The sequence below is a fragment of the Talpa occidentalis genome, unplaced genomic scaffold (genome assembly GCF_014898055.3).
Source record: "Talpa occidentalis isolate TD23 unplaced genomic scaffold, MPIMG_talOcc4v2.1 talOcc4.12, whole genome shotgun sequence".
NCBI lineage: Eukaryota > Metazoa > Chordata > Mammalia > Eulipotyphla > Talpidae > Talpa > Talpa occidentalis.
In genome coordinates, this window is record NW_023601212.1 from 47,635,437 (window position 1) to 47,658,057 (window position 22,621).

The 22,621-nt window shown below is 50.4% G+C and overlaps 1 protein-coding gene across 2 annotated transcripts in view; it reads left to right on the top strand.

Moving 5' to 3' along the window:
• Nucleotides 1–303: 303 nt before the first annotated feature.
• The window catches only part of UPF1 (UPF1 RNA helicase and ATPase), a 29,171-nt gene continuing 6,853 nt past the window's right edge, over nucleotides 304–22,621 (top strand). The window contains exons 1-15 of one of the 2 annotated variants that reach the window (XM_037506205.2): nucleotides 304–575; nucleotides 9,497–9,639; nucleotides 10,963–11,052; nucleotides 13,129–13,296; nucleotides 13,608–13,788; nucleotides 14,888–15,049; nucleotides 15,562–15,679; nucleotides 15,823–15,921; nucleotides 16,896–17,004; nucleotides 17,090–17,249; nucleotides 17,347–17,465; nucleotides 17,766–17,930; nucleotides 18,003–18,117; nucleotides 18,550–18,693; nucleotides 19,038–19,251. In XM_037506205.2, coding sequence (XP_037362102.1) covers nucleotides 345–575; nucleotides 9,497–9,639; nucleotides 10,963–11,052; nucleotides 13,129–13,296; nucleotides 13,608–13,788; nucleotides 14,888–15,049; nucleotides 15,562–15,679; nucleotides 15,823–15,921; nucleotides 16,896–17,004; nucleotides 17,090–17,249; nucleotides 17,347–17,465; nucleotides 17,766–17,930; nucleotides 18,003–18,117; nucleotides 18,550–18,693; nucleotides 19,038–19,251 — 2,218 coding nt within the window. In that variant the 5' untranslated portion in view covers nucleotides 304–344. The remainder of the gene's footprint in view (nucleotides 576–9,496; nucleotides 9,640–10,962; nucleotides 11,053–13,128; nucleotides 13,297–13,607; nucleotides 13,789–14,887; nucleotides 15,050–15,561; nucleotides 15,680–15,822; nucleotides 15,922–16,895; nucleotides 17,005–17,089; nucleotides 17,250–17,346; nucleotides 17,466–17,765; nucleotides 17,931–18,002; nucleotides 18,118–18,549; nucleotides 18,694–19,037; nucleotides 19,252–22,621) is intronic. The other variant, XM_037506206.2, reaches the window with a different exon arrangement.

A 22,621-nucleotide genomic window follows, 5' to 3' on the forward strand; every position in this document is an offset into this window, starting at 1 on the left:
GCGCGGTTGGGGGCGTCGGCAGGGCGCGCGCGCGCCTGCGTCGCATCGGGCTCGCGCACGCGCACCTGCGCCGGCGTCGGTCGCGCACGCGCACGACAGCGTCGGCGGCGGCGGTTCCTGCCGGGGGCTTCGAGCGGCAGGCTTAGGACGGCGCGAGGGGCCAGCCGGGCGCGGCGGCCACGTAGGGGTCCGAGGGGCGCGCGGGGCTGCTGGCTCGCTCGCGGCGGGCGTTTCGGGCGGGCGCGGCGCGTGGCAGCGGCGACCCGGAGCTGCGGCCTAGGCTCCGGCGCAGCGGCGGACTCGAGTACAGTGGCCTGCGGGCGGCGGGCGGCGGCGGCGGCAGCATGAGCGTGGAGGCGTACGGGCCCAGCTCGCAGACGCTCACCTTCCTGGACACCGAGGAGGCCGAGCTGCTCGGCGCGGACACGCAGGGCTCCGAGTTCGAGTTCACCGACTTCACCCTCCCCAGCCAGACGCAGACGCCCCCCGGCGGCCCGGGCGGGCCGGGAGCTGGCGGCGCGGGCGGCCCTAGTGGCGCCGGCGCGGGCGCTGCGGCCGGACAGCTCGACGCGCAGGTGAGCGGCACATGGCGGCGCCGGAAGCCGATGGGCCCCCACTCTCACCCGTCCGGGACTTGCCCGGCCCCCCCACTCCAGCCGGGAACCTGCCTGGACTCCCACTCCCCTACTTCCCCACTCCGGCAGGGCCGGGACACTTGCCTAGTTACACCTCTCTGACTGGCAACCGTTCCCGGGACTCCCACACAGGCGGGCCCGGGGGCCTGCCCCGGGTCTCGGATTCTGACCCGGCAACCTACCCGGCTTCCCTTTCGGCCGCACTCGGAGTGATCAGCCCTGGCTCCCCAACTCTGGCCGGGTCTGTAGTTATCTGTCCCAACTCTCCGATTCAGATGGTTCAAACCGACCCTTCCTGGCTCCCTACTTCGGCAGGGCCTACGCTGACCGGGCCTGACTCCCCCGCTCCCGCCAGTCGGGGACTAACCTGCCTTGGGTCCCCCATTCCAGCGCGGTCCAGAAGAACCTGTTCTGGTTTCCGCTTTCTGGCCCACCCTAGGCAGACCTGCTCCTGGTCCTGCTCTCGTTGCGTCTGGGTGACCTGTTCTGACTAGGGGACTTAAGTCTAGTTCTGTCTGTCCGAGGTTTGTCTCAGCCAGGTGTGTGCGTGTTTGGTGGGGTGGGGGTGAACTGCCCAGAGTTCCCCTTCACCTGAGTCTGCCCTGCTCAAGGTCCAGGGATGATCTGCCCGGTCCTCTTCTAACAGATCTGGCTGTACTACCCCAACTCCCTACCTGTGGTGGCAGCCATCTGGGCAACCTACCCCCTTCCCTCCAACCTACCTGCGTGTTCAAATTTTCCTGGGGCACAGAGATGCTGGCCAGTGGAGGGGTCCAAGGTCCTGGAGGAAAATCAGAATTTTGTCTACAGTTGAGAACCCCACAATCCCTAGCTATTAAGATGATTCGGAAGTCAGGTTGTATTTTGTTTTTCCTCCTTGCGTTGCCTGTTGCTTAAACTGACTTGTTATGTAACCCACAGCCCTGCCTTGGGAAAGTTGGATTTGAGTCTGCCCACTAATGGGGCAGTGAGAGTGGCTGTTGTGAAAATGGGTCTCCCATGCTGTAAACTTTTATTTTTAATGTGAACATTTAACGGAGGTTATTTGGGTATTTTAAGTTTGAGTTTGAGTTGTGAGAAGTGTGCACACACTGGGTACCTGTCCCAGGTGGGGGGCGGCCCCAGGGGATGTCTCCATCATCTTCTGGGTCTCAGATTGCAGTGCAACCAAATTTCCCTGTACTTGGCACCTCCCTCCTGTTTATTTTCCTGAATTTTCAGCCACTGAGGAGCTGTAGGCTCACCTTGTCTCAGGTGTCCCCTGGCATGAGGACCCATTACCAGGACTGGGAGAGCCAACCCATCCTCAGCCAGAGTGAGCTCAGACCCTGTCCTGGGGGAGGGGGCTTCCTTTCTGGTCGTTGAGTCACTCCCGTGGGTAGACCACCCACTTGGACTTTCTTTCAGCCCCTAATAGAAGCAGAAAACATTTGACTCATCTAACCCCAGATTCTGTAAAAATAGAAACCTGATGGGTGGAGCGCTGGGAGAACAGGTGTGCAGGGTTTTCATTTTTTGTTTACCTGTGGTGAGAGAGGTAGGGGAAGGTTGCCTGGGGAAATGAATGAGCACCTGTAGTTCCATATTCTGTGGGCCTCTGTTTCCACAGCTGTAAAATGGGGGTTAGCTTTTTTCTTTCTGTTAATTTTAAACCTAAGTATGTAAATGGACTGTTCAGAGTTGTATGTGACTCACGTCCAATGTGTCCAGAAGGCTGAGCTTAGGAATTGCTAGGTAGTGCCCTGTGCCGTGCTTCATGGCAGCTCGGGGTTGTGAAAGGTAATGGTTTTATTGCAAATTCCTTTTAACGTTGCCTATATAAAGCAGGAAACCTGGAGCAGCTTGGAGTTCTAGATTTGTTCCTTATGTTCTGTCTGTGTTTAATAATTGCAGGGCGTGTCCTCTTTCAGTTGAAATAATCGATTATTTTCCTGCACCTTAACACTAAGCTGTCCAAAATAGAGCATTATAATGCTCTGCAGAGTAAACCTTGCTGTGGAACTCACGATTTCAGATGACATCAGAAGGGCTTATCCTTCCTCACTTCTAACTCTGATACCCCCCCCCCCACACACATACCTGTAGCCTAACTTTTATATTTGGGGAAGGGATGCTATCCTTTTGTGCTAAAAGAAGAGCACCTGAATTTGGGAACAGGGAATCTGACTATAATCGGAAAGTGGGAAAAAAAGTTGATTATCTTGTGTGCCAGTTGGTGGTATTGTCTGCCTGCCACATCTGAAAAGATTTTCCTTATTTGTTCTCAGGTGTTGGCTCTATAATCCACTGTACTATAGGGCTTCCAGAAAGCCTCCCATTCTGAATGCCTTTTGATGTTATCAGTTTTTTTTTAAGATAGAATTTACATGCCATCACATTCACCCACTTACATTGTACAATTCAGTCACTTTAGTACAGTTACTACCACAGTCCACTTTAGGGCATTTTAACACCTGAAAATGAAACCTTGTACCTGTTGGCCCCTTGGTTTCCCTTTTCACATCCCATGCAACCACTGAGCTTTCTGTCTCTGGATAGTCAGTGGAAATGCCAACATACTAGTGGGCTTCTATGTCAGGCTTCTTTCACGGACTGTTTTTTTTTTGTTGTTGTTGTTGTTGTTGTTGTTGTTTTTTAAAGGTTTATCCATGTTGTAGCGAGTCCATTCCATCCCTTTTTATGTCTGAGTGATATTCCACAGTAGGGATAGACCACATTACATCCATTCACTTTTTTGTTATGGATGTTGAGTTTCTACTTTGAGTTATTGTGAGCAGTACTAACTGTGAACATTAGTGCTAAGTTTTCTATGTGGATGTGTCCAGTGAGGTTGCTGGCAGGTGGGATGTGTCTGTGCATGGCTCTGGAGGTGCTGCTACGCTGTTACAGTCTCAGTGGCCTGTGTGCACAGGCAGTTTTACCTGAAAGTGCGTTCAGAGGCAGAATGTATGCAGCAGGGGTGGGAGAAGGGATGTGGGGCTGAGCTTAGAGTTGTTTCTGTGATAATTCTGGGTTTTCTTATTTATGAAACTGATAATGATCAATGCCCTAGAGATCCTGGGGTGAAAATTGCTGACTCAGCCCTGCCCAATGTCCTTAAGATAAAGGGACAGTGTACATTTGTGTGTCTGACACTTTGCCTGGTGCTCCACAGGGCTGGGAAAGGGAACTTCAGAAGTCCTTTGCATAATAACTGTTGTTACAAACCTTTTGATCTGCCTGGTTGGAATGTTTCCTCTTGAATGTTGCTACTGTTATATTCCTCTAAACTTTTGAATTATGGTGAAAATGCAAGAGTTGGGAACACTACCTAACAAAAACCTGGAGCAAACTTTTAATACAACAGTCCCTATGTATTTCAAATTACACCAAGTGAAAGAGGCTCAGACAAAAAAAAGTACATGTTCTGATTCCATTCTTGTAAACCTTTCAGAAATGGCTGGCTAGCATATAGTGATAAGAGGCAACTCATTGGTTCCTGTTAGTTCCAGAGGACGGGAAGGCAGGAGGGGGACAAAGGGCACAGGAGTCTTGGGGTGATGGATATGTTCTTTATCTTGATTATGGGGTGACTTCATTATGTTTATGTTGATGTCAACTTTTACAATTACACATTTTAATCATGTGCCATTTGTTAGCTTTACCTCAATGAAACTATTAAAAGAAAAGTCACATGGACATCACTGCTCACCCATTGGAGAAGCGCAGTTTTTTGGTTTTTTTTTTAAGATTTATTTATGCATACTAGAACTGGGGTACAGGCCAGAGGTGCAGGAGGGTGACAGGATTCACCAGAGACAGTGGGGAATAGAACAGGCAGGCAGACTGAAATACACTGCTGAGGGGAGCAGCAGGCGAGACTGGAGAGGTCTGCTGCGCCATGTTTGGTAGCTCTCTGGCAGGCCGGGGATCAAACTCAGTTGCTGCAGTGGCTGCATATAGCTTCACAGTGCTGTGCTTAACTCCTTCTGCCATCAGGGAGGCCCTCAGTTTTTTTAAAAGGCTGAATGTAGAAACATCTGGGACTCTTATAACACCTGGCAGAATGGTGGTCACACCTGGGGCTACTCAGAACCCCCTGACTCTCAGGGTGGAAGTGTGCTCTGAGGGTGTGGGGGGGTTGGCAGTTAGAGCCTTGATAGTCTTCCATCGGCCCACAGAGCTGACAGGGAATCAAGGTGGCCACCTCAGTGCCGAATTGTGTGAAATGTTTGTAACTGTTCCCTAACATCTAAGCACAGCAGACACTCTCCCCTTCTTCCCTTCAGTTCAGCAATTTGAACAGCTTCTGCCCCTCTTTGCTAATATGTTTGAAAGCATTCCAGTGTGTCTTTGTGCCCTGCTGCTGAGGTGGGGCCATATGAGTTAGTGGTGCTCAGCTGTCTGACCCACAATATTGTGTGTGCAGTCCAGAAACATAAAGGGCATCTCCCCTCAGAGCTGTGTGCTGCCTGAGACAAAAGCACCACCAACGATTTCTGAGGTCATCTAATGTGAATTCCCCCTGCACTCTTCAGAAGAGGCCATCCCTGTTCAGTCGGATTCTGTGAGGCCCAGCACTAACATGCTTGCTGTGCCTCTGCCCCTGCCCAATACCCCGCTACCCCTTTTTTCCATGTCACTCAGGTCATGTCATGGCTGAGGAGTCCTGTCATGGCTGACTTTGCCCTGCAGGTCTGGGTGGGTTCCCCGAGTCCCTGGTTACTGGAGAGCACTGGTCCCAGGATAGGGTGGCCAGGGGTAGCCAGCCATGGGGCGCTGGGGATGCCTTTGACATACTGAAACGAAGTTTGGGGATTGGCTCCTGCACACTGACCAGAGAAAGATCCAGAGTAAAGGGTGGGGTCGGGGGCTTTCTATCTAGAACACATATGGAAAGCTGACCCAGGGATTGCTCTGTTAGCTTGGGAAGTCTCCACCTTTGTTAAGTCACCACCTTTGTAGGTCACAAATCAGTGAATCTCAGCAATCTCAGTGAAAAACGTATGGATTAAAGGACATTAAGAGACGCTACAAGTAATGTGCATTTGTTGACTGGGTCTTGGAATTAAAAACTAAAAGACACTGGCAAGACATGGGAAAATGCTGTGTGTGTGAGTGGCAGTATTACATCAATGTTAACTTCCTAAGCACTAGAGCTAGCGTGATTATGTGGAGTAGTCCCTTCCTGGGACCCGAACTCAGAAACTGGCCAGGAGAATACAAGTATGTGCATGTCTGGATGTGTGTGGCATGTGCAGAGCATATACGTGTGTGTAATGTGTGAGTAAATTGTGCATGTAGAGCAAGGAGATAGGCAACTTGTGACTGGTGGCTCTGGGAGATGAGGTGTGGGGTGACCATTATCTGTAGGTGTGGAGCTTTTTCAAAGGATAGGGGAGACCAGACCCTCTAGTAGCCTGTTCCCGAAGTGCTTCTTCAGACCAGGAAGCTGCCCTGAGGGAAAGGCGATTTCCCACTCTTTGTTGTGTTTAAACCTTGTATCAAAGACTCCAGATGAGTCATTCTACATCTCAGCCTGTTTGTGTCTGAGGAGACAAGCTTCCATTCAGCTGGCACTAGGAGGGCCCCTGGGTGTGGGCTGAATTCTGTGTTGGTATCATAGCAAGGAGCAGGGACCCTCTTGGGCCTCAGGTGAGTTTGGGAAGGCGTCCCTGGGAGGTACTGTGTGGCCCAAGACCTGAAGGGCTGTCAAGGAGCCAGCTATGCAGAGGTCACATGACAGGAGTGCAAAGGCCCTGGGGCACTGACAGACTTGGAGACTGAGGGGCAGAAAGGTTCCTTTCACACTGAGTGGTGGGACACTTAGAGGTTGGGAGTGTGAGTCTACTTGAACATTCTTCCCAGCACAGTGAGGGGTGATGTTAGAGTATACATACCTTTGCGTTGTGCCTCTTACAGCTCTGACATGCACACTGGGTCTGTGGTGGTGGTGTACAGATTATCCCTGGGCAGAGAACCCTGCAGGCCTTGATCAACTCAGGATGCATAGAGTGTGGCTCAGTTGTAGCTGGAAGCACTGGCAAACTGATGGGGACTGTGCCTGGGGGTGGTAACCCCAAGTACTTGAGTCTAGCACTGGTCTTATCCCACCCTGTCACCTGGCATGGTTGTGGGCTTCTCTGTACCAGGCACTCTTAAGTGCCTTAACTTATTTAATTATAGTTTTTAAGGTCACGTGCATTTTTTGAAGTTAATGTTTACCAGAAAACCATCCAGAGAGTAGAGGAGACCTAACAACCCAGCTGTAGAAGTCTGTTTGTGTGGTGGCCAGGTCATAACCAGCAGGGGTGTGGCCAAGTGAACACCCATGTGTGCATAGTTTAGTGTGTGAGTGTGTGTGTGTGTGCGCGTGTGTGCGCGCGCAGGCCCAAGAGGGGAGTACTAAGGGGAGGGGCTTACTGAGCCTCCCAGATGGTGACTGGAGGGACTGATTTTTACCTGCCCGCCTGCCTACTTTAGTGGCTTGAGGGAGTTGCCTACCCCACCCCCCACCCCATGTCTGTTTCTTGTCTCCTGAGTGTGCCTGAAACTGATTTGCAGTCTCTGTTCCTTGTTAGCCTGCTGGGTGAGCAGTGCAGTGCAGAGCAGGGGCCTCTGTGCTAGTCAGTCTACTGGGCGTCTCATGTGCTTGCTGAGCCCTGTGTCTTCTGTGGGAGGGAGGGCCCTATGGAGTATGATAATTTCTGTCTTACTATCATACTGACTTTGATATCTCAGGAAAGAAAAGATTCAAATATCACCAAGAATATTTCTTTACAGGTAAAAGCTATGCAACTTGATAAGAAATCTTGGGTGTTATTCTAGACTAAGAATCAGCAAATATTTTTTTAAGGGAATGGAGCCAGCTATTATAGACATGGATACCACCTCAGTCCTTGAGAGGCCTGGCCTGCAGGCTACTTCTGTTCTAGAACACAGACTAGGCCCTCTCCTGCAGCTTATAGGTGTACCACCCCCTGGCCCTGGGTTTCCCCTGAGGTGAAATCAGTACTCAGAGGAGAGGTGATGGGCAACTATCAGATCTCAAACAGCACAACTTATAACAAAAAAGTCAAATACCTACTAAAAGTAGATAAATGAATAGACAGTGTTATATATCACATTGTTATAAATGTTATAAATGTTTTTGAGGATGTGCAGAGAACCATGGTGGTCTGCAGGTGGGATGGAAGATGGTGCAGCCACCTTGAAAACAGTCTGGGGCGGGGGGGGGGTGTTCCTGAAATACCACAGAGTCACCATCGGATCTAGCAATTTCTACATCTGCAAGGGTCTTACACCTTTCACAGAATTGAGAGCGGCGTACAAAAGAGTTATTTATACAGTTGTCAGTAGCACTCTTCACAGTCTCCAAAAGATGGAAGCAACCTGTCCATTAATGGGTGATAAACACAGTGTGGTCCGTCAACACAGTGGAGAATTATCCAAAGAGCCAGTACACCCTGACATGGCTCCAACATGGATGAACTTTGAGAACATGCTGAGTGAGAGAAGCCAGACATACAAGGCCACATAATGTGTGATCTCATTCACGTCAGGTCCCTAGAGGAGTCACATTCATAGAGACAAAGAGGGATGGGGCAGTATGTGGGAGTGACTGCTCAGTGGGGACAGAGCTTCAGTTTGGGAAGATGAAAAGTTCTGCAGATGGAGGGTGGTGATAGATGCACAACTATGTGATATACTTAATGCCGCTGAACTGCATGTTTAAACATGGGTACAATGTTAAAGAGTCACAGTAGTATTTGTGGTAATGTTATAGCGCTGTCATCTTTGCATCAAAGTCCAAAAGTTGATTTGCTTTCTCTCTTTGAAAACACCCCCCCGCCCCCCCCCGAAAACATAGTCTTTCTTACTGTTAACCTGCTGTTCCCTTCCTGGAACAAGTTTACGAAAGGGCTGTAGCCACGAATGGGCTCCCATCTGGGTGAGACATCACAGACAGTTGTTCTGACCACCCAGACATACTTTTGGACTTCAGTACACCCCCATGGGCCATATGCCTTCACAGGGACCACTGTCTTGAGTTGGAGAGCTCCTTGGGCACTGTGGGCTCAGGGGAGCTGCCTGAATGCCCTTCCTGGCTCTGGGTAGCAGGGACCCTGTGAGGGCCCTACAGTGTGCAGAGACCTGTGGCGAAATAATGTGGTTCCGAGGCAGTTTTCCAGATTTTCCTTCGTAATCTGGCCACATGTGTTCAGCAGTAGTGCATGTGTTCACCCGGTGCAATTCAGGGATTGTTCCTTAATGTTGCCTGTGTATGTGTATGCTGTTGTGACATACTTAAGGTCAGACATTGATAGGGTTGTGGCCTGATTGGGAAACTCATCCTCACATTCATTTCCCAATTCATCAGGAAAGGTTGCCTCTTGAGGGACACTATAGTGGGGGGAGTTTGGTGACTGAGGAGGGAGCTGCCCCCTCTTCAGGGCTGAGGGGCACTACCTTAGCTGGTACGTACTCAGGGAGGGAGGCCCTCCCACTGGGTAAAATGCCAGCCTCTGGTCCATATGGGACTTTCCCTGGGAAGTTAACTCGTTTATGAAAAGTCATCTAGCTTTTTGGGGGGTCCTCAGTGAGGGCACGAAGCCTTTGCCTCCCCATCATGGCCTTGGCTTCATGACCAGTTAGACTTGGATGTGGGTCTGCACAGTGGATGACCCACTGACCTGTGGTTTGGGCGGGGTAGGTTTGATGGGGCAGGGGAGTGTGTGCAAAGTTGAATCAGAAGAAACTGAACTGTCTCAAAGTAGAGGCTTCCTGGGAGGGTTGAAAGGCTGCTCATGTGAGAGAAGCCATGTACCCAGTATGAGGCCCAGCATACAGCCTCTTGCAGTGACACTGCCGTTGTGCTGTAGGTGGGCGGACCAGAGGGCATCCTGCAAAATGGGGCCGTGGATGACAGTGTGGCCAAGACCAGCCAGTTGTTGGCCGAGTTGAACTTCGAGGAAGATGAGGAAGACACATATTACACGAAGGATCTCCCTGTACATGCATGCAGGTGAGTGCCCACAGCAGGATATAGCCCTTTCTGAGTTTGCTGCCTTTACCGAAGCCCATGTGAGCACATGTACTGTGACACTGTGCTGGTGGCACCGACCTTAGGAATAAAGCGGTGGCTTGGGTCTAGGTGCCCACAGGTGTCCCTGTGTGGGGCATGAGGGGAGCTCGGCACCCTCCTGCATCCTAACTCTTTCCAGGCTTTGCCCCCTCACTTACAAGAACTCATCCATTGGGGAGCATCCGGGTTAGGGTAAACAGAACTGTTAAGGTGTCTCGTACAAAGAATTACTGCACGATTCTTTTAGATTCCTGTCTCCCTCATGCGTTCAAGATTCCTGAAAAATAGAATGAGTAGTCATTGGGTAGTTTGGAATTATCATCTGGAGTCATGACCATCCCTTAATGTGTGAACTGATTTGATTTCGCATTTTTTGTTACATGCACTGAAATTGAGACCAAAGGAGGTGGAAGACTCTTGTACAGGGCACTTGCCCTCCGAAGCCTGGGTCCCTGCCCACCAGGACAGAGCCATCCTTCCCCTGCTCTGCGGGGAAACTCTTCATTTTGGCCTTGGGCTCACTCTGACTTACAGATGATTTAATTTACGTGTTAGTAACTTGTGTTAATGTTCCCCTGAACCTCCAGGCTGAGCTCCCGGAACTGGGGAGTGGTTGCTATATATACGCCTCATCTCTCAGTGTGGGGCATGGGGCAAGTTCTGGGCTGCAGCGTTTTCTGATTTGAGGCTGGTTCTGTGCTTCATACACAGTGAGTCTGGAGAGCGGTGTTTCATTTATGCTGTGTGGATTTCAGACGCTGGGGCTCTGGGGCCCTGGGGCCGGGTGCTCCTTGCGAACCAAACTTCTCTGCCCCCATACCCTAAACCACTGATTCTGAGCTACCTGTTCCTGGGAGCAGGACGCCCTCTGCTGGAGCAGGAGCACATGTGCTCTGATTCCTTTTCCCAAGCCAGCGCTGGGAATGCTGTTTTCCCTGCCTATACTTGGTTCCTGAAACTTTAGGTCAAGGGGAATAATTTGGATGCCTTGGGTGGTAGGCCTTCGATGCTGGTACACCTGGCATGACCCTTGCCCCTACCTGGAAGGGCTTTCTTCACAGCACCCCTGCCCCCTCCTTGCGTTCCAGGGGAAGGAGCCTTTGCAGTTGACTGATTGGATTTTGTTGGTGAGATCGTTGAGTTTGAGTATGTGTTTAATGAAAAACTTAAAAATGTTGTAAGAGGAAAGAATTTTATATCCTGCCAAATTAAAACCAGAGAGCACCCTTCCAGTTTTAACTGTTGATGTTTTGACTTTTCTAGTTACTGTGGAATACATGATCCTGCTTGCGTGGTTTACTGTAATACCAGCAAGAAATGGTTCTGCAACGGACGTGGAAATACTTCTGGCAGGTAGATAATCTGACCACGCATGTGTCTTTAATCAGGGTTGTGCGGGGTTTGTGTGTAAATTATGGAAATGTTGAAGTGAAGCACAATATAAAATCACGCTAACAAACCTGGTTTCTCCCTCCTCTGTGCCTGGTTTAACTTGAAACAGATGGTGGTGTGTGAATGCCTTAATGTATTTACCCTTGATTTATTCTCTGTGGTTCTTTTTATTATGCAAGTAGGGTTGACTTAATTCTTGTCCCCAGTTTTTATTTATATTTTTCTGCAAGATGAGCTCCTGGCATGCCCGCTCATCTTCATTACTGGGTGCCTGGGGAGGATGTTCCCAAGACAGTAACGGGCATCTGTGGGGGCTGCTTCCTGAGAATGCTCCCTCTGGCCTGAGCTCATTGGAGCAGTCCCGAGGCTAATACGGGCCAGATCCTGAATCATCGGATTAAATTAAGTTCACTTGACCGTCAGCTCTGGGCTTCCCTTCCTGCTGTTGATCAGCAGCAGCTGTGATGGGGTCCCTTGTTCTGTGTTTTGTGTTGGGGCTAGACAGCCTTGTGCTGGCGCTTAGTTTGCAGGAGGGAGCCCATGTGTCTCGCTTGAAAAGTATGCTCCACCGCCGGCTTGCTCCATGACTGTGGGGGTCTCATGGGGCAGTGTTCCGGGTAGCCAGCAGAAAGCAGAATCATCTTCTGAGGTTGATGTTTTAGAGAAAAAGTAAGTCAGCAAACAGACTGACTTGTACAGAACTCCCAACCTTCCTGTGTCTTAAAGCAGCTGCAGACCCAGCCTCAGCATCTCAGCCACCCAAGGACACAGTGGTCAGATCTCATGTCATCTTGGAGTTGGTGTTGTGAATTGTGGGGTTATGAGCAGGCAAAAAACGAAGCCGATGCTTTTTAAAGATTTGAAAGGAAAAGCATCTTGAGGGTCGCCAACAGATCACATCCCATTTTCAGAATATCCTGGTTAATTTAAGTGTGAATGTTTTTTGCATTAGTCTCTCTCCTACAGGAAAAGCAATTAAATAAAACTTGTCTTAGCTGGCAACCCCCACTTCCGGTCAGCAAAGCCAAGGTCAGGGGAATGAGCGAAGGGCCTCTAAGGGAAAACAGCTCAGATTCACCGGCATTACGAGTTCCATGATGACCAAGAGGACTGCCTTCAGGGAACTTGAATGCGACAGGATGAGATGGGCACAGAAAAGATGAGGGGAGATGGCAGATACTGGTAAAATCGCAGTGTGGCAGCTCCAGGAGCGCATTGAGGGACTTTGGGGTGCCAAGGGTGGCATTAGTTGGGTGGATAACCTGTTTGACTTTATGGAGGCAGAGAGAGTTGGAAAAGTTGGGTCTGAGCTGAAGCTTGCAACAGGGGTTTCCTAAGTGGGGGGGAGGGTTTGCTGCAGTGAGGAAGTCTGGGAGAGTCAGGCTGCACCTGCATCTCGTGGGCCCCAACAGGACTGACTGGACAGAGCAGAGTTTAGTGACCAGGGGCCTAAACAGGGTCCTGGTCATGCGACAGCAAGGAAAGCTCAGAGATGGCAGGTTTCAGACGATGGGAGCCCTCCTGCTTCATGTGTCCTACTGTCCTCAGGTTTCCAAATTGCTAGTTATCAGGTTTCCTGACCTGTAGTGCGTTAGGAGGGCCATTGCTCCTGGAGGAGGCCCTGAGGCCCCAGAGAGAGACTCTGAAAGTACAGAGGAGCCATGGGAGGGCCGGCGCCTGCCCTGGCTTCTTACCTCTCTAGGATAACAGCTTCGGCCCCAGTCACAGATTTTGGGTAGACTCAGGAGTTGGATTGAAGAAAGCAGGAAGTGGGGGGGGGAATGGGGGGAAAAGCAGGAACTATGTGAAACGTGTTAGAAAAGCTTTCCTTAAGATGGTTCAAGTCAGATTGATTCTTGCATTCAGTGGGGAGCCAACTCAGGGGCGGGCCAACCCCCGGGACGCCAGATGGATGAGGTGTGACCGCCTCTGCTAATGGACCGTGAACGGTACCGGAACTTTGACAGGGGCCCGAAAATTGGAAGTGGTGAAAAGCCAAACTTTGGGTGTTAACTATTTATCATTTCCTGGTTTCAGCCACATTGTAAATCACCTCGTGAGGGCAAAATGCAAAGAGGTGACGCTGCACAAGGATGGGCCCCTGGGGGAGACTGTTCTGGAGTGTTACAACTGCGGATGCCGCAATGTATTCCTGCTGGGCTTCATTCCCGCCAAGGCTGACTCAGTGGTGGTGCTGCTGTGCAGGTGGGGGTGCCCTGCTAGAAGGTGGGGGCTCAAGAGAGAGATAGGGGTGTTGGGAAATTGGAGTGTGTTCTGGGAGAATCATAACAATTCTGTGAAAACAAAGTCTCCTGAATTGTAAGAACTCAGAGCTCGAGTGTGAGGGGAGATGGAGTTATCACTAACGGATTGCGAGTGATAAGATCATGGTAGAATGGGGATTGAGGCTGGGAGGAAGGCAAGCCCCCGGGTGGAGGCTGGCCTCATGGGTGCCCTTGCCCTATCTTCAGAGACCCCCTCTACCCTATATCACAGCCCTTGCCCTTGCTCTGTAGGCAGCCTTGTGCCAGCCAGAGCAGCCTCAAGGACATCAACTGGGACAGCTCACAGTGGCAGCCGCTGATCCAGGACCGCTGCTTCCTGTCCTGGCTGGTGAAGATACCATCAGAGCAGGAGCAACTGCGGGCCCGGCAGATCACAGCCCAGCAGATCAATAAACTGGAGGAACTCTGGAAGGTGAGGCTTCCCTCAGCATGGGCTCTGGGAACCAGAGTTCATAAACAGGTTCTGGAAGGAACTCTCATTCCGGTGGCCCATGCATAGAGAAGGGAAACTGCAGTTGTTGGAGGTTTTTTTCTGCTCGCTTTTTCTGCTTGGGTGAGGGTGGTGGTGGCAGAAGTGGGTGGCTGTGGGTGGCCAGGTCAGGAGGATCCCTGGGACCTGAGCGGACAGACAGGACCGAGTGTGCTGGGACCCAGCTGTGACTGAGCTGGGTGGCAGCAGGGCAGGCTGATGTTCTTTGGGCTAGGAGTCAGATTTAAAGGTCAGAAACTTAAAGTGGGGCTCAGAGCAGCTGATGACTGAAGGAGAGAGGGGTCAGATAGTTGAGTTCCTGCCCTGCTGAGCAGACCCATGGGGAGATTCCCCCACCCGTTCCTCCATGAAAGCCCTTTGGTACTGGCTGTTCAGATTTCCTGATAGTTTTAATATTTAGACCAGGCGTTTTCATTGGGCATCCATATGTAATCAGAATCCTTAAGTGTGAATTTATTTTCACTTAGAGTGCAAGTCAAAATATTTTTCAAGCATTGGCTAGTAGAGTACCTTTCCACTTGGATTCTCAGGCTGCCGCCAGTGGTGGTTTTCATTTCTGTTTTTGCCCACTTAGCCCAGATCATGTTCTCTCCCTGCCAGGAAAAGGTGGTTGCCCTTGTCCTTGCTATAGGGGCAGGAAGAAACGGGAAGTGGCCCTCTCTCCCTCCTTGTGTTTACACATCTCAGAGATAGCAGCAGTCTTTCTGGCAGCCTGGGAGCAGTGTTCTCTTCCAGGCCATAGGCTAAGCTTTTGTTGATAATGCAGCCATTGATGATACAGATATGTCTGACTGTGTACCTGGGGGGTCAGCACCAGGGTCTGCCCTGTTGGTGTAACCTTGTGATGGGGAGACGTTCTTTCCCAATGCCTTGAATGTAGTCCTGTGAGGGGGACACCTCTGAGGGCTGACGCCATTCTCTCTGAGCCCTGCATTGACTGCTTCTCTAAGATGACAGTTTTCCCTGTCCATGCAAGCTGCTGAAAATGGGGAGAACACGGTGTGGCCTTCTTGCCTTCCAGGAGAACCCTTCGGCCACCTTGGAGGACCTGGAGAAGCCAGGAGTGGACGAGGAGCCACAGCATGTGCTGTTACGCTATGAGGATGCTTACCAGTACCAGAACATCTTTGGACCGCTGGTCAAGCTGGAGGCTGACTATGACAAGAAACTGAAGGAGTCCCAGGTGATGTGTGTACAGAAGGCTGTGTTGTAACATGGTGGGCATCTCTCCTGGGGTCGGGGAGTGCAGCTCTCCGCAGGCCTTGAGGCTGAGCCTTGTAGCCTGTGGGCAGATTCCCTGTCACTCGGAGCTAAAATTTAAATCCACCAGAAGTCCCTCATTGGGTTTGCAGCCTTTGCCCGCAGCTACGAGTCAAACCTGAGGAGTCTGCAGCACACAGAGGGCCTGGGAAGTGTGGAGCCCAACACCGTGGGCTGGGTCCTGCCATCAACTTCTTCTCCCCCTTCCAAGGCCCACGGAGAAGCTGCCTCCACAACAGACGTCGAATGGGTTCTGGGAGTTTTAACGACTTCTCTCTTGATGTGCCTCATTGGCATTTCAGGCCGTTGGGTGCTGCTCGCATCATTGCGACTCAGAGGTCACTGTGGGGCACAGGCCCATGGAAACCCAGGCACGTGGAGTCCAGGCCCGTGTCTGTGGTAGGCTAACAGGGCTCTTGTTTTCCATGTGCTCAGACTCAAGATAACATCACGGTCAGGTGGGACCTGGGCCTTAACAAGAAGAGAATCGCCTACTTCACTTTGCCCAAGACTGACTCTGGTAATGAGGATTTAGTCATAATTTGGTTAAGAGGTGATTTTAAGTTTTAAAATATTTGTGACCATAGTAGCATAAAATTCCTAGTTTTACCCTTATAAAGTGTCCCTTAATTTGAATTTGTGGTGACAGCTTCACACATGTGAAAACACCGATTTTCTTGCTCTTTTCCATATAAGACATGCGACTCATGCAGGGTGATGAGATCTGTCTGCGCTACAAAGGGGACCTGGCGCCCCTGTGGAAAGGGATCGGCCATGTCATCAAGGTCCCTGATAGTATCCTTTGTATGTGGGGGGAGGTGAATGATAGGAGATTGGGGAGAGGGTGACCATGGCTGTGTTAGAATCTTGGGCTGGAGTGCACTCTACTTTCAGGAAAGTGCCAGAATGTTGCCCTAAAAAGGTTATAAGGGCTCTTTCTCTGCCCACTGTGGTAAATGAGGCTGTGTGTGTGACAAGGAACAGCTTCTACTCTTGGGAGCTTGCTTGGGTTCTGAAGACCCTTGCCCAGAAGCTGTGTTAGAGTCTTGGGCTGGGGACTATGGGACTATGGCTTGGGCCACCGGGATATGTGCAGATACAGGGAGCCCGTCTGCTTGGCCATGCACCATGACATGCTGTATTTTGGGTGGTCCAGCTTGAGGCTGTGGTTCTGGCCTGGCAGCATCTGCACAGTTCAGGTGCTATAGGGTGCAGTGGGCGGGGAGCTTTGTGGGAGGGAATTTTGGAGAATGGCCTGGAGCTGGATGGTACCATGAGATTGGGTAGGTTGGCCTGGAGTCTCTTTCTTGAGAATTCTAGAACAGCCCTCTGTGTGGGTCTCTGTCAAGCTTATCCTGAACACAGGAGACAATGTGGGTCCTCTCAGAGACCAGTTTTGGGACATCTGATGGAAGAAAGGGTATCATACAAGACTGCTCTGGCTGGGATGTGTGCTTTGAGTTGTGTTTGTTTCTGGGCCTTTTTTCAGTTGTATTTGGAGGGTGCCTGTTTGTATAAAACTGATAAGAGGTGCTTTGCCAGGCTCCTCCAAGCTCTGCCCCAGAGGTCTAAGGAAGCTCAGAGTTGGGAAGGGACCCTGATGTGTCCACTCACTGCCAGTCCTAGGCAGTGCCAGACTTGGAGCATGCAGGGTTGGATGCAGAGTGAATATCTGAGCGCCGAGGTCTGATGGGTGCTTTCTCATGGCACAGAGGAGAGGGTCCTGTAGAGCTGACTTTGACGAGGATGGTACTTAACTCAGGGCACAGATTATGGCGATGAGATCGCCATTGAGCTTCGGAGCAGTGTGGGCGCTCCCGTGGAAGTGACACACAACTTCCAGGTGGATTTCGTGTGGAAGTCGACCTCATTTGATAGGTACGCTGGGTGCCACTGCCTTGGAATCACCTGCTGTCTCTTGGACTGTTTCCAGCTCAGGACTGACCTGGAACTCTTCTTACAGGATGCAGAGTGCATTGAAAACGTTTGCTGTGGATGAGACCTCTGTGTCAGGCTACATCTATCACAAGCTGCTTGGCCACGAGGTGGAGGATGTGATCATTAAGTGCCAGCTGCCTAAGCGCTTCACTGCGCAGGGCCTCCCTGACCTCAACCATTCCCAGGTTTCTGCCCTCCTGGGGTGGAGAGTGGGGGCTGATCTCAGTGCTGGCAGGCGGCTGCCCTGGAGCATCTGTGCCCTTAACACCACTGTGCCTGCAGGTTTACGCCGTGAAGACTGTGCTGCAGAGACCACTAAGCCTGATCCAGGGACCGCCAGGCACGGGGAAGACAGTGACCTCAGCCACCATCGTCTACCACCTGGCTCGTCAAGGCAACGGGTAGGTCTGGTCTGCTCAGGACTGATGACCTGGTGCAACTTTTTACATTATTTGATTTTGATTGTCGTGTGGTTGCTTTTAACAAGCAAGCTTGCTGCTCTGGCGCAGGCACTACCGGGTGGACATGTCCCAGGTTGCCTGTCTGCTTGTGTCTTTGCCTTGCCAACGAGAGAGTGGAGATGTGGTCCACTCATTAATAGGACTGAGAGTGGCAGTGGAACCACCCAAGGGTCAGCATCATTATGCTTTCTGCCTGTGAATCTTGGCATTTCCTGCACTGACGGTGGCTGTGTGTTGCAGGCCTGTACTTGTCTGTGCTCCCAGTAACATAGCTGTGGACCAGCTGACTGAGAAGATTCATCAAACTGGACTCAAAGTTGTGCGGCTCTGTGCTAAGAGCCGTGAGGCCATCGACTCCCCAGTGTCCTTCCTGGCTCTGCACAACCAGATCAGGAACATGGACAGGTGGGTATTGGACTTTGTGTTGGGCATCCTATGCCCATGCCCCTGTGCCCACTGATGGCCCTGTGCTTCCAGCATGCCAGAGCTTCAAAAGCTGCAGCAGCTGAAGGACGAGACTGGGGAACTGTCATCTGCAGATGAGAAGCGTTACCGGGCCCTAAAGCGCACTGCTGAGAGGGAGCTGCTCATGGTGAGGAGGAACCCCCTGCCTTTGGTTTGGCTTTGTTGCCTCTGATTGAGACCCTGTTTGAACATGTTAAGCCCGTGTTGGCATCTGTAATTTGCTTTTGAGAGAACTTACGGGTGTCCCTTTATCTGCTTTTTCTGTGGCTGCCCAGTCAGAGGTCTCAGTGCTTAAACCACAATTTTAGAAGCAGTTTCCACTCTGCTGTGTGAGTGTAGAAGCCCCCGCCCCACTTTGTGCCAGAGGAGGGTGGGATCATGCCCTCCTACTGAAGATCCTGCAGGGTTCCATGTGTAGCACTGCCCTCAGAGGGGCTCAGTTACTCAGCTCACCTTGGCCTGCACAGACATGCTACATGGGAGGATCAGCTGATTCATGCTACATGGGAGGGATTGCACCCATTGTCAGCCTGTGCCCTGACACCTTGCTCTCCTCCAGAATGCGGATGTCATCTGCTGCACGTGTGTGGGTGCTGGTGACCCCAGGCTTGCCAAGATGCAGTTCCGCTCCATTTTAATTGATGAAAGCACCCAGGCCACTGAACCAGAGTGCATGGTCCCTGTGGTCCTTGGAGCCAAGCAGGTGGGCCATGTGGTTTACACTGAAGTCTCTTTCCATCTGTGATCCTTTGTGCCGGGGATGTGTTTCTCAATGTCCTGTGATGCTATGTGATACCCTAAAGGGCAGAGGGACCTACCACAGGGGTGGGGAGGGTTATCTCTGAAGGGGAGGGTTCTCACCAGTCTCCTATATAGTCTTGCCAGTGGGTCCTGAGCAGACCTGTGGTGGGTGGCTCTCATACCCCCACTTAGTATCCTGGAGAATTTCCATGGCCAGTTGGCTACATGGACCCACGGTCTCGTCCCTGTGGGTGGATGTCTAGGCTATGTTGTTGAGCTGCTCTTCTGTTGGATCTCTTTCTGCAGCTGATCCTCGTGGGTGACCACTGCCAGCTGGGCCCTGTGGTGATGTGCAAGAAGGCAGCCAAGGCTGGGCTCTCCCAATCACTGTTTGAGCGCCTGGTGGTGCTGGGCATCCGTCCCATCCGCCTGCAGGTCCAGTACCGGATGCATCCTGCACTTAGCGCCTTTCCCTCCAACATCTTTTATGAGGGCTCTTTGCAGAATGGCGTCACTGCAGGTGAGGGGTTGCCAAAGTATGGTGCAGCCACTTGTTGGGATGGGAGGGCAGGTTGCCTTAGGCACTGTAGTCAGAAAGTCCTCATGAAATTCACCTCTGAGCTTACCACACACCAGAACGGGAAGGAGGGAACTGATTGCCCCCAGTCCTACTACTTTCGGTGGTTCTCGAAGAAGAGACCATGTGTGAACTAAGGGTAAACTGCTTCCATGGTAATGCTGAGGTGCCATGCACCCTTTCTTTGTGCTGACGTGCCCACTGATGGTAGCAAAGCTGCTACCGCTGAATGGCTGTGTTGTTACTGTTGGGTGCTATCGCACCACAGCCTGAACAGTGGCGCAGAGAGCATGCATTTCCCTGACCCTGTGTGGTAGACTGGGGAGTTTGGGATACCTGGCTATAAGGCAGGTGTTTGAAGGAAGTGCTCAAAACTTCAGTGGAACAACTGATGATATCATCACCAGTGAAAATCTTGAGACTTCAAAAGGAAATTAGAATGTTGCTCCCTAGCATTAACTGACCAGGTCTTCCCAAAATCAAATGACTTTCTGACGAGATTGTGAGGTGACAGGTATCTGAAGTGTCTTGCCCCTGTGGTGTGTTTGACTCGGTGAGCAGGTACCTCCATTCTGGCAGCCAGCGTGGAGGCTTACAAAGCTACCTGGGTCATAGGCCATAAAGAGCACAGGGCAGACTAGAAAGGCTGTTACCATTGACCAGCAGGGTGACCTCCCATCTAAGTTGGTTATAGAATCTGGAAGATTCCACCACCGTGAGAGAAGTTACAAAACACTTTTCTTCTCCCGCCGCACACAGCATTGAAGCCTGACTCTTTGCCCACAGCAGCAGCCACAGGAGACAGACTGGATCTGACTAAGCCAGATAGAGAAACAAGTTGCAAAAATTCACTAAATTTCTACTATAGTAGAAAATGAGGGGTTTTTTTTTGTTTGTTTTTTTAAAAAAAAAAAAATCTTAACATGTTATGGGTTTATTTTTGAATGAATTAATGTCTCAGACTTTTAAGTTTTAAAATACAGCGAGTATTATCAGTAGAGATGATCCATGGACACATTAGCTATTGGGACTTTTCAACGGTTTGTAGAACTTGGTGTCTCATAACAGCCCACCTTTGAGCCTTGCTTCACTCCACTTTATAGGTTCTTGCATCTGCACACTGGGGTCCTGGGAATTGGCCTGCTCTTGCTGTCCCAGGGGCACTTAGAGCTACTGGTCCTCTGGGTGGTGGGGCTAGAAAAGGCCAGGTCTACACTACTACTCAACCATGCACAAAAAACAACTCAACATGGGTAAAAGACCTGGACATAAGATCTGAAACCATAAAATATATAGAAGAAAATATAGGTAAAACACTACAAAGCATACACCTCAGTAACATCTTTAAAGACTCATCACCCAAAGCAAAGATAGTCAAGGAATAGATAAACACGTGGGATTACATCAAACTGAAAAGCTTCTGCACAGCAAAAGAGACATTAACCAAAACAGAGAGACACCCCACTGATGGGGAAAAAATCTTTGCACCCCAGTCAACTGATGAGGGACTGATCACAAAGATACACAAAGAACTCACACGGCTCAACAAAAACAAAATAAACAGTCCAGTCAAGAAATGGGCAGAAGAACTCAAAAGACACTTCTCCAAAGAGGAAATGCAAATGGCCAACAGGCATATGAAAAAATGTTCACTATCCCTTATCATCAGGGAAATGCAAATCAAAACCACACTGAGACACCACCTTACACCAGTAAGAATGGCACATATCAAAAAAACAAGCAACAACAAATGTTGGCGAGGATGTGGTGAAAAAGGAACTCTCCTACATCGCTGGTGGGAGTGCCAACTGGTCCAACCACTGTGGAAAGCTGTCTGGATGTTCATCAACCTCCTAAAAATGGAGCTACCATACGACCTGGCAATTCCACTCCTAGGGATCTACCCAAAGGACACAAAAACATTGATTCAAAAGAACCCTGCACCCCTGTGTTTATTGCAGCACTGTTTACAATAGGTAAAGCCTGGAAACAACCCAAGTGCCCAAAAATAGATGACTGGATCAAGAAGATGTACATATACACAATGGAATATCATTCAGCAATCAAAAAAGATAAACTCATGCCATTCACAGCAATGTGGATGGAGCTAGAAGGAATTATGCTCAGTGAAATAAGTAAGAGGGAAAAAGAAAAATATGGGATGGTTTCACTTATAGCAGGAATATAGGGGAACCCAACAAGACATCAGTGTAAAAGAATAATAACAGTATAAATCACAACAAAGCAAAACTGGACAATTATAAATCAGAGACATAATGCAGGGGAGGAGGAGGGAGAGGGATCGGAGGGAGGGAGGGAGGGAGGAAAGAACGCAGGGGACTGAGGTGATGGTGCACGGGTGCATTAGGAAAGGAAATTCCATGGGGATTACACCTGGAGGGTTTGGGGGGAAGCAAATATTGTTTAAAAATGAACAACGATGTAAAGAAAAAATTTTAAAAAGGCCAGGTCTAGCTAGAAGTCTGATTCAGATGCTTTTGACCCCTGTTGGGAAAGTTTTGACACTGGCTCAGCCTCTGGCAGCCCTGCTCCTCCAGGGCATTGGCCCTGTGATGTGGGGGCTGGGGTCCATGGGTGCCATTAGAACCCGGCACGAGGGTTGCATCCAGTGAGCATGCGTTTAGTACTGTATATTGAAGTGTGAAGACAAGCCTGAACCCAGTGTCCAGCTAACTGAACTTTTCCTAAGTGACTGTGTGTCACCAGCACCTGAACACAACCACCAGCTCCCCCTTCAGCCCTCAGGTGACTCTCTCCAGGTAGGGCTAGAGCCTCTAGACCCACTGCTATAGGACCTCATCTTTGGCAGGCACTATAACCCTCAGCCTGCCTGCCCACCCCACGGGAGAAAGGTGTGGCAGCACCTGGGCTCACAGCCTTCACTTTGCCAGGGGGCCCTTTGCTATTGTAAGCTGAATAGAAAAGGGATCATAGCATGCCCTCCCTGATGTTAGACCAGTGCAGTGCAGAAATGAAACTTTTTCACACTGATCTGATTAAAGACAACTCCAGTCAAAATTCCCAAAGGGATGGGGGAATTAACCAAGTAACTTTTTTAAATTATAAGGAAATAAATGCACAGCAAAATGAACATGAAGAGCCTGAACAAGTCCGCTGAGCCAGGTGTAGGAGCTTACGGGTGCTTTAAGTCACAGTAGAAAAGCTTCTAGAAGAGAATAGTATCTTGTGTAGGTAAAGGCAAACAGGCTGCCAGACTGGTTTTTCCCAGTGAAGTCTTTTCAGCAAGTACATCAGCTCTGTGCCCTTAGCCCTGGGCACTTTGGGAACAGAT